We start from the raw sequence: 11,411 nt of genomic DNA on the forward strand, positions 1-11,411 counted from the left end.
CATGAAAACGGCAGCCAGGCCCCCATAGCCCTCTCCTCTCTAGATCTAACACCCCAGCATTTTTGAAGACATTTCCTACATGGGCCAGCCCTCTGGGATTCTGAGTCTAGGCCCTGAATCAGCATGGCAGCCCAGACAGAGGCTAATAGGGCAGAGCAAAGCAGGTTAGGCCACTCTCTCCCCTGAACTTTGCCTCTGTAACCACAGCCTCTGTCCCTTGAGATACTGGGGCAGGCCCTCCCACTGACAGCACAGACCCACCCCCTAGGTCTGCCTCAGAGACTGGTATCACCTTAGAAAGAATGGACAGGAGAGGTAGCCTTTCAAAGCAGTGGAGGTAGGACAGACTTTTCATTAAGTGGCCCTGGGACGCTCATTCGGAAACAAAATAATTAAGTAAGATGCCTACTTCATACCTACACAAAAATAAATTCTAGGTAAATTAAGAAGCCAAACATAAAATACCTACAAAGGAGTGAAACAAAAGTACTGAAGGATATGTGTATAATCTTGAAATGGGAAAGACCTTGCAAAGCAAGACACAGGTCACAGAAGCTATAAAGGAAAAAGACTAATTAATCTGACTCTCAAAATGAAAAACTTACAAGCAAATGATGCCTTATATGAAGTTAGAAGAGACAGACCAGAAGAAAATAAAATATTTGCTACATATGCAATAAAGAAAGGATCAATTCATTCTATAACAAGAGTACCTACAACCAAAAGGAATGGGACCAACAGTCCAGTAGAGATGGCGAAGGACAACGAATAGGAAATCTAACCAAAGAAATATGAATGGTCAGATAATTATATAAAATATTATCCACCTCACATTATCAAGAAAACAAGAATTAAGACATCAATAATATAGCATTTTTGGCCCCAAGAACTTAAATTAGCTTTTGAGAAAAGATTGATAATACCCAGGTTGACAAGGACATGGGTAGATTTTTACCCACTAGTGGGCAAATGAATTGATACAGTGTTTTTGAAGGACAATTTGGCAGTAGCTATTAAAATATTAAAACATACATACTTTTTTGATTTAGCAATTCCAATTCCAGGCATCCTAGAAAAATTCCCAAACCCATGCCAAATGGCTTGCAGCACTGTAGTAACAAATAACTAGAAATAACTTAAATGACCTTCAATGGGCATTTACTCCCCATCCCTACTATGGAACACTATGCAGCCGGAATTTTTCTGAAGGAAGCAGTCCCATATGTACTGATATAAATGATCTACAAGACACACCATTAAATGAAAAAACTGTTCTACATTTCATATGGTATGATCCCATTTATGTAAATAAAATTAAACCACACATTTTTATATGGTATAAAAAGAGGATTCTTGGGGCGCCTGGGTGGCTCAATGGTTTGAGCCTCTGCCTTCGGCTTGGGTCACGGTCTCGGGGTCCTGGGATCAAGCCCTGCATTGGGCTTTCTGCTCGGTGGGGAGCCTGCTTCCCCCTCTCTCTCTCTGCCTGCCTCTCTCAAGCGTGCTTGTGATCTCTGTCTGTCAAATAAATAAATAAAATCTTCAAAAAAAAAAAAAAGGATTCTTTTTATCTGAAATATTTGTGTTTTTTAATGGGAAAATTAGCCTACATTATTTGTATGATGAAGGAAAACATTCAGTGGGAATAAATGGGGAGATGAGGCATCAGGGCCTAGGTCCCAAGCAGTGGGTTTTCCAGGCAAAGCTGGATGGGGGCTAGGACAGGGGCTGGGGCGCAGCGAGGCCAGAAGCTGGCCTGCCCAGGCCCCACCCAGGCCCACTCACAGGAGTCTCGCTGCTGCTGTAGGCGATCACCTCCAGCACTGAGTTCTTCTCACAAGTGTCAATGCAGGACAGGTCGTAGAGCGAGGAGTGTACAGGCCCATATGCCCATTCCGTGAACTTCCTGGACAGATGCCTGCACTCGGGCTCCTGGATCTCCCTCTGGAGAATATAGGCCAAGACCTGCCATAGGGATATAAGAGCTTGTGAGAGACCAGCCTGGAGCCCCCCACCAGGCACATCCCCACCACGCCCCCAGCTCTACCTCAATGATAAGTCTGCTTCCTAGCCCAATTGGAGACCAAACCCAGCCCCAGGAAAGCGCTCACTTCTATCCAAGCAGCCTCCTGACCAACCTGCCCACTTACTCAGACGCCAGCTGCAGCCACATCAGACCCATGGTGGCCTGATCACACTTGGAGGATCACACCTGGTCACATCCATTTCACCCTTGGCTCAACCTACCCCCATGCCCAGGTGCCAGCCCCTCACTCTGACTCCATGTTTGGTTGGTGCTGCTCAGAGGTGGAAATCAGAAAAGGACAGGTGTGGTGCCTGGCTTCTGCTTAGCATCTCACACTTCCTCTGGTTTCCTCTAATAGCACCTAGTGCCACAGCAGCAGGGCTCTGCAGGGTGGTGATCCCATGTATGCAGGAATGTAGGCACTTCCCTCCCACAGCACCCTCGAAAGTCATACCCCAGCTCAGCCATGAAGCCTGCCCCCTACCCCAATTTTCCCACTCCTGGCAGCCAGAGCCAGTGGTGTCAGCCCCTTCTTGTTGGTGAGCTCCTCCAGCTTCAGCGTCGGGTGGAGCTTGGCCCCCAGGATCAGAATCTCATTGTACATGCTTGTCACAAACTTGGTGTTGTCTGCTGTGTTGTCGGCCACCTCTACCAGCGCATGCAGCACTGTGTTGCCCACGGAGTCCCTGGCGCTGATGTCCGCTGGCTGCCAAGAGTTCTGCAGCAGGAACTTTACGATGCCCAGCTGGTTGGTGCATGCAGCCAAAGAGAGGGGCAGCTCACCTGTGGCCAACACAGGCATATGATGGGCCTCAGGAATAGAGTAGCTTGGTCCCTGGACCACCCAGCCTTCAAATGCCTCTGTCTCCACCCCAAACCTCCCCTTAGCAATTGTCAAAAAGCCGCACGTCCCTACCAAAGTAGAAGCCAGGCCGCCCTTTGGTTTTCTTAAAGAAGTCGCCGTTGGCTGCAGCCTGGACGTCTGCCCCATTCTCCACCAGGAGGGTCACTAGTGCCATGTTCCGCCTCTCGATGGCAATGTGCAGGGCCGTCTGGCCTGTGGAGATGGGTGCTGTTGGGTTTGTACTCACAGTCCTGTGCTTGGGCAGGTACAAGGGGAAGACTTGGGCAGAAAATGCCAGATGACTCCCCCGCAAAACAGAAGAGCTGGACAGAATTCCCTAAGGGGACCCAGGGAGTCCCCTTGGCAGAAGCAGAGACCCACAGGGGAATACCAGACTGGGAACTGGAGTAGTCAAAGCTGCCCAACATCAAGGAACAGTAGCAGAGACAGTAGTCATGGCTTCTGGAGGCAAAGAACACCAAGTCCACAGAGGGAAGGAGAGGACTGTCAGCACCAGGAGAAATCAAGTCCAGCAGGCAGGGGAGGCAAGGATCCCCTGGGCTCAGGAGATGCCACCTCAGTGGCTGGTATAGGGAGCAAGGAGCCGAGAGGCTTGCCCAGGCACAACAACGCCTGCTGGCTCCAGGTGTGCTGGTAGACAGAGCCATACCAGACCCCGTCCCCCTCCTCACCCTTGTAGTAGCTGTCTGTGTAGCTGGCATTGACAAACTCCTTCAGGCTGTCCGTCTGCCGGGCGATCTCCAAGAGCAGGGGGATGGTGTCATTCTGCCCCTCGTGCAGGTTGAGCATGGCTTTCAGCAGACAGGTCTTCCCGGTCTCTGGGTCTGCAAGACAAAGGGAGGATCAGAGCGGGGCACAGTAGCTGGGGCCCCTCCCAGGAAGCCGGCTCCCCAGGGCCACCTTTGAACTCGCTGTCCATCAGGTGCTTCTTGCTCCTCTGCAGGAAGAGCAGCAGGCTCTGCAGCTCCTCACAGTTATTCTGAGCTACAGCTTCAAAGATCTTCCTGCGATCGTAGAGCTTGAGGCTCTTCTCAGATCCGGCAGTGACAGAATCATGGGACGGCTGCCTGGGGGCCAGAAAACCCCTTCATGGAACTATTCTGACCAGGGAGCATGACAGAAGCCCAAGGCAAACCAAACGGGAAAAAATATGTGATATAAAACCCATGCCTTAGTCTAGGTGACTGTCCAGGAAACTGATGTAACAAGGAACCGTGGGGGTGCAAGTGCCCTCATTCCATCCCCAGCCCACCAGTAGGCACCCTCTGGAAAGTCTTTCCTGCCACCACTTCCTCTAATACCCAAGCCACTCACTTCTCCGCTTGCTCAGGAGCTGGGGCTCTAGGGGCATTGTCCTGGAGGGGGCTGGAGACAGGGGTTTGAAGGGTTTGGATGGCCACTGCCAAGTGAAAAATGCCCCTATACTGGCCTGGGGGGTTAGCTAGTCTATGAGCCCTTCCTGACCTGCCTTGGTGGAGGCACTTGGTGGGCTCCTCACTAGAATGGTTCTGCCCTCTCTGTCTGAAAGGCTTTGAGCTTTTCAACTTAAAGTCTAAATGTTTGGGGGCTGGTGAGCATTGAGGACTGGACACCTGGAAATCAGCCGGCAGCTAAGATCAGCATATACACCAGCATCCATGACCATGTGTCCCAAAGCTGCTATGAGGGCAGATGTTGGACCACATGACTTCTGAAGGGTCCCCAGCTCCCTGGCTCTGTGACCCACAGCCCAGAAGCTAGAGCACCACGTGGTATCTCCATAGCTGGGGCCTCAGCCAGAGGAGCCAGCTTAGCTCCTGGTGAAGAAGGGGGTCCATGCTCCAGATACAGCTTACCTGGCACATGCGGGGCCATCCTCGTGCTTCTGGATGATGACAACAGGGTTGACTGTGATGGCTGGGCAAGAGACTAGCTGGCCTTCTTCGTAAGAGCAATCCATAGGAGAAGCCTCCTCTGAGTCACACTTCCCAAAAAGCCGGCTGCGGCTCTTAGCCGTGGGGAAGAAGTGGGGCTTGGCTGGAGCTGACCTGGAATTAGGGTCTCCATCCAGGGGGTCTGGGCAGGAGTCCTCTTGGGATGGGTCCTCAGCCTGCCCTGAATCTGAGCTCCATTTCTTCATCCCTTCCAGGTCCTTCGTGGCCTAAGAGGCAGCCTGCAGGCAGCCACGAAGATGAGGTTTGTTCCCAGCTTGTGGACAGCATGATTCTAGCCCACATCTGCCCTCCTTGCAAAAGCCCCTGTGAAGCAGCACACCCCAGAGGTCCAATAGCTGTCGGCACTAGCCCCCTAGAACTGAAGCTTCCGGAGGTGCTGTACCTCCTACCCCAGGCGTGAACTGGCCTAGTAGCCCCATGGGCATGGGGCTCAGGGGTGAATGGGTCCCCCAGCTCGGAGCCATCAGGCTCTGAAGGTCTTGAATGTGTTGTTCTCCTCTCTGGACCTCAGGGGCCTCTTCTGCAAAGTAGGATGTTAACCACTGCTCTGCCTCCCTCCAAGATCAAAGTAAGGGAACTGATGGGAGTGGCGGTCATTGACTGCGCATTCAGGAGAGAACAAGGTGCTGAGGATGGCTCAACCCTGAAAAGCAGAGCAGGCTGTATCTTCACGAACAAGGTGAGCGGCGTGTCCCTGTCACCAGCCATATACTCACGGGCCTTTGCTCTTTGACCCGGCTGGCTGCAACTGTTGAGTTTGTAGGAGATTTTTTGCACTTTTGGTCATTTCTGTGAAATTGGCATATTTCAAGCATCCCTGAACTTGGAAATTTTAAATGATTCAGGGCTGGTTCAGGCCTTCTGGCACATATGGCTGTGAACTTGTTTTGATACTGCTTTCCATTCACTCTCTAACCTCCTCTCCCACTCTTCGCTCCTTCCAAGCAGGACATCCTCACTGTCGAATACCCAGGGCTCTCCCATATCTCAGGGCCTCCACCTGGGGTGCTTTTTCCCTTCTCTTTCTCTTGCCCAAATCCTACCACCTTTAAGATGCCAACTCCCCTTGGCGTCCAGCACGGATGCTGCCTCCGCCACACCCCCAAGCTCTGTGCTGGCCATGCACCCCTCCCCCCTCCAGAGTGGCCCAGTTGGTTGTCTATCATCCTTCAGTCTAGCAATTTCTATCTGGTACTGCCTTATCTCCCCCATAACCTATGACCTCCTCTTGAGCAGGGAGCTTGCCTGATCCCCCCCTTATGAAAAAACGCTGGGCTGGTCTCTGTGGAGGACATGAAGGAGATCAGATACAGCCCTTTTTGTTCCCATTTGCATAGAAATTGAGATTCATGTTCCAGCAGTGGCTGGATTCCAGAAAATAGCCACGGAAGGAAAGGGAGGTGTCCCCTAGGCCTGCATTTTCAAGTGTAAGTTCAGACAGTGAACACTCAGAGCACATGGCTGGGCCTTGGCAATAAATCAGCTACCATCTGATGCCCAGATCCTTGGGGGAAGAAAATGAGGCTGCCTCACCTCTCTGCATCCTGTGAGTAAGACAGACCCATTTCCCTCCTGCCTGTTGTTCCTCCTTCAGGAGGGACTGAGTCTTTCTCTGGGTCATCCATTAAATGGAAACCCTGCAGCAGGAAGTGTCCCGGCCTCAGAGAATCCCACTCCTGATCACTCACCCATTTGTTCATTCCATCACTCAACACCTATGTACGGAATCCCACTGGGAACCCAGGCCCCTGCTGGGGGCACAGAGAGTGTTCAGGCCCCAAGTGAGACAGAACCTAGGTGCTGGCTGGGGCAGGGCTATCGCAGGAGGGGCCAGGGTACTGAAGGAGGCTTTAGGGAGGAAGTGACAGAGGATCTGGGCCCGGAAGAAGAGCAGGGTTGGTCTGAAACTGGGGGAGACGATGAGGATCCCAGACTAGCTGATAGAGAGGAAGCCAGTGGGACTGGCTTGCCCAGGGTCAGAACCAGATGGCTGCTGTCCTTGGATGTCAAGGAACAGGATGTGGACATTATTGTGTGGATGGTAGGAAGCCACGAGAAGGTTCAGAAGCATGAAGACTGGCATTCATCTATACTTTCAAAGGGTAACTTCCTGTCCAGGACTGTTCATACTGTGGGGAGCCTGTTACCTTTAAAAGGCATAGGAGGCTAGGAAGAATGAAAATAACTGACATGTTTGAGCATGTGCTGTGCAAAGGTGCGTGCTGTTTGAACACCTCACATGCACTCACTTCATTTTCACTTGTCTGAGAAGTAAGCATGTGACAGATGAGGAGATGCATACACAGTGGTTCCCTGAGGCCACACAGGCAGAGGAGGAAGCTGGATCTGATATGTGGCAGCCCAGCTCCCAAGCGTCTCCAGCACTCCACCACCTCTCTGAAGGCTCGGGGCTCTTCTCAGGCATCAGACTCAGCCCCAGATCTCATCCCAGAGTGGGGGGTGGGGGCTGATCAGACCAGGGTTCCCCAGCCCTGGGGCCAATCAGGCAGGGACAACACCCTTCCCATCAGAAGCCCCAACCTGTAGAACCTTCCTGCTCAAACAAGTATCCCAGGAAACTCAAGGCCCAAAATGAAGTATGAGTAAGATCCAGGCCATATGCCAGGTGTAGCTCTCCCAGGGCTATCCCCTTGGATAGGCCTGGCCACAAAACCAAGAATAAAGCTACTTCCTGACTCACAGCTCTTAACAGCCCAATAAGAGCACCCATTAGCAGGAGCGTCCACAAAATCGTTCTGCGATGTTCCTTTTTGCCTCTTCCTCTGACTGGTCCAAATCTAATCAAACCCAAGAAACATGAAGCGGCCTACACGGTAACATCATTCAGTAGGTCAAGAAACCCCAAGTCTGCCCCACATGTCACGCACCTGGTTCCCTACCAGAAGCCAAGCTTCTTCAAGAGCAGAGGGAAGGACAGGGACTAAGAAGCTATTTGTTTTGGGCTGTGGGGTAGACAGGGACAGGAAAGCCTGCCACTGCCAGGCCTGGGTGTGTCTAGTACATGAGTCCCATGGCAATGCACCTGTCACAGTTGAATGTTCTGCAATGATGGGGTATTTCCAACCATGACTTGGGGTGTTTGATGGAGACAGTGGTTCTGATTTCTGCAAGATTCACAAACACCAGTCTGGACTAAAGGATAGTCTTGAAAAAAATGACCCTGCTCAGCAAAAACAGCTTGGTCTCTGGGCCTTCATCAACTCCAGAGCCAGGGAGGACACTGGCCACCACCTAGGAGAAGCCTCCCTTTTCTCCCCAATCCAGAGGAGACAAACTGAGGTGCAGCTCTTCTGCTCCCTCTCTGCTGAAAGTATCTGTCTCTGGTCTCCCCACAGGCTCTTAGGAGCTGGCCCAGGACCCAGCCCATACCTTTCTTGCCCTCTTGGCCTACCTGAGCATTTCCTAAAGAGGAATGAAGACCTGAGAGTCTACCCAACCTATGGATGAAGAGCCAGAGGAACTCTACCCAAAACAGAGAGTGACTGGAGCCTGGACAAGAACCCAGAGCTCCTGTCTCCCAGCCCAGCACCCCCTTAGTACAGAGAGGGCAATGTGCTGAAACCTCCACCCACAAACCACTGGCCTCTGCAGGACCCATGGCCTCTTTGCTCCAGGATGAGGGTCCAGGATGACTCAGGTACAAATAATACACATTGACCATGACAACCTCCCCTATCACCTGCCAAGTGTTTATGATTAGCCACGCTAAATGCTCTATATGCATCCCACACATCACTTATGCACCCCCACAACCTTTGAGGCAGTCACTGTGGTTATCCCATGTTCAGATGGGGTAACTGAGGTGCTAAGAGGCTAGTTGAACTGCTTATAATCACACAGCTGGACAGAGGCAAGGCCTGGCTTCTGACAGCTCACTATGCCATTCTAAAAACTAACATCGACATTGGCCATCAAACAACAAAAAGAACTCACCAGCTAGATGCAGGCACAGCCCAGACACAGCAGGTACCAGGGAGCTCCGAGGCTATTGTTAATTGAAGGGAGAGCTGGAATGGTGTGGGGAGGAAAGCTGCCTCCCCTGACTCTGTGAGGGTCCTTGGCCCCTCCCCAGGTTGCGGTTGCTCTGCGCTGGTCAAGATGAGCTGTGGGTACACTCTGGCACTCAAGGAAAATGTTTCCAGCAATGGCAGCAGCTGCTGTTGCTGTGGCTGATTCCCAGAGGATCCCAGAGCTTTTCCCATCATTTTTGCCCTTTTTCAGAAAACACTTAGCTGCTGCCCCGCCTCCCACCATGCCAGGGGCTGCAGTGCACTTAGCCACAACACAGCCCAGAACCAGCCAGAGCTGTGACCTCAGCTCACAAGAAAGAGAAGGGCACTGCTCAGGCCTCCCAAACCCACTACCCTTACAGACAGCGTGGTCTGGGGGAAAAAAAAAAACAAAACACGAATTCACTTTTACAACCAGAAATGTCAAACCCAGCACCATGTAGAAGGAATGGAAATGATCATGTCACCCATCATACAGTCCCGGCTTGGCATCTATGGACCTGGTTTTGAATGCTATTTTTGCCACCAGCTGTATGTGACCTTGGATGAGTCCTTGCCTCTCTCAGGCCTCTCATTCCCTATGGAACCGTGGTGTAGGGATTGAGGTGGGAGGCTTCTGGGTCTGCCAGGTCCCAGCTTCACTCAGCTGGGATTCCTCATGGAACCACAGAACACAGGAAATTATTTTGTCTATTTCCTTGTTTCTCTTAGTATGATCCTAAATGCACAGGAGAAAAGTTAATACAGTAAGGCTTAATTCCCTCCCAGAATATGGCTGAGAAAAGCTGCCAGGTCCTTCTGAGTATGCATTCAGTCTGCAGCCCAAAATGTCCTGCAGAACCCAACCTGGCAGCTGCCCATAGGAACCCTACATAACTCCACAAACCACAGGCCCCACACAGCCTGAAATGAGCAGCCACATGCCAGAAGTCCCATCATAGCCCTACTTGGAGTAGCTCACAAGGTTGACCCTTGAGTCAAGAGAGCAGAGTGCAGATACTGCAAGGACTTTGCATGCCATTGGACAGTTTAGAGAGAGGCTGTGCAAACTCATTCTCCCAGGCCACCCAACACCCTGGGCAGTGGCAGGGCAGAGATGGCCAGACTCATTTCAAACGTGAGAAGTCCGTGCAGTTAGCTGACTGCCCAGGTCATGCTGTTGGTCTGGGTATGGAAGCCAGGCCCATCTCAACATGCCATACCATGCCCCCTGCTTAGACACCTTCTTAGCTGTGTGCCCTTCCATATGTGCCACTTTAGCTGCAATTAAAATGAACCTTTGAATTCATCCTTTTTCTGAAATTTTGGTAAAATCCATATAACAGGAAAAATATCATTTTAACCATTTTAAGCATACAATTCAGGAGCATTAAGTACATTCAAAATGTGGGGCAGCCATTACCACCATCCATCTCCAAAACTGTTTTCACCTTGCAAAGCTGAAACTCTATACCCATTAAACACTAAATCCCAACTGCTCCCCTCCCACAGCCTCTGGAAACCAGTCTACATTCTGCGTATGAATTGGATTACTCTAAAATTGTCATGTAAGTGGAATCACGCTGTATTTATCTTCTTGTGACTGGCTTATTTCACTTACCATGAATCCTCAAGATCCATCCCTGTTATAGCAAATTGCAGATTTCCTCCCTTTGTAAGGCTGAATAATAATCCATCATATGTTTATACTGCATTTTATTTAGCCATTCATCTCTCAATGGACACTTGGGTTGCTTCCAACCTTTAACTGTAGGATGAACTATGCTGCTGTGAACAGGGGTGTACAAATACCTCTTTGAGTCAGCCTCCAATTCTTTTAGGTTTCAATTCCAGCAGTGAGATTGCTGGATCATGGAATTCATTCTTCATCATACATAACTATCTGTTACCTATATTTGAAAAACTCCCCAGTAGTGACCTCTCAGCCTACAAGTTCTCTTAGTCACTGTTCCTTCTAACCAAATGTGTGGGCCAGAGGTGCTGCGGGGAACCCCTTGGTATGGAGACAGGCCTATGCTATCTTAGGGACAGCCTCGGGCTCACCAGGGCCAGGTCTCAGACATGGGCAGCCCTGGGGAACAGGTGGGAGACATCTGAGAAAGGCACCGAGACAACTGGCCAGCTCAGGGGCAAAGTCCAAGAAAGGGGCAGGTTGCACTTCACCAGAACCATCCCCTTGGCTGAGGTGATTTCTGCCTCCAGTGAGGACAATATACATCACTAAATATGTCCCCTTTGTAACAGAGCCATTGGGTGCTGACAACATCTCCCAGAGTCTGCAAGGTACCCTGCATACTGTGAGGGCTACAGGGGAAATCATGGCCCTTCTCATCCTTCTCTGACTGCTTTTTCTCAACACACGGGACCTCCTCACGACTGACACTTATATCCTCCTACCCTTTTCTGAGACTCCACTCCTCTAAGGACCCATCTGACTTTCCCAAGCCAGGGACTCCCTCATGCAGGGGTCCAGCCCTCCCCTCTCCCCTGAGCTCCGTCCCTACCTCCTCGAATCTCCAGATGAAGACCACACAGCCCTTCCACTCGGCACATCC

At 51.0% G+C, this 11,411-nt stretch overlaps 1 protein-coding gene across 1 annotated transcript in view; it reads right to left on the reverse strand.

Moving 5' to 3' along the window:
- Positions 1–9,058, reverse strand: part of LOC111158767 (transient receptor potential cation channel subfamily V member 1) — a 31,118-nt gene extending 22,060 nt beyond the window's left edge. The window contains exons 1-7 of the mRNA XM_022521029.1: positions 8,780–9,058; positions 4,727–5,043; positions 3,792–3,958; positions 3,563–3,715; positions 2,943–3,083; positions 2,511–2,809; positions 1,786–1,965 (exon numbers count right to left, since the gene is read on the reverse strand). Coding sequence (XP_022376737.1) covers positions 1,786–1,965; positions 2,511–2,809; positions 2,943–3,083; positions 3,563–3,715; positions 3,792–3,958; positions 4,727–5,010 — 1,224 coding nt within the window. The 5' untranslated portion in view covers positions 5,011–5,043; positions 8,780–9,058. The remainder of the gene's footprint in view (positions 1–1,785; positions 1,966–2,510; positions 2,810–2,942; positions 3,084–3,562; positions 3,716–3,791; positions 3,959–4,726; positions 5,044–8,779) is intronic.
- Positions 9,059–11,411: the final 2,353 nt, after the last annotated feature.

The sequence above is a fragment of the Enhydra lutris genome, unplaced genomic scaffold (assembly GCF_002288905.1).
Source record: "Enhydra lutris kenyoni isolate GAN:26980312 unplaced genomic scaffold, ASM228890v2 scaffoldscaffold63, whole genome shotgun sequence".
Taxonomy (NCBI): Eukaryota; Metazoa; Chordata; class Mammalia; order Carnivora; family Mustelidae; genus Enhydra; species Enhydra lutris.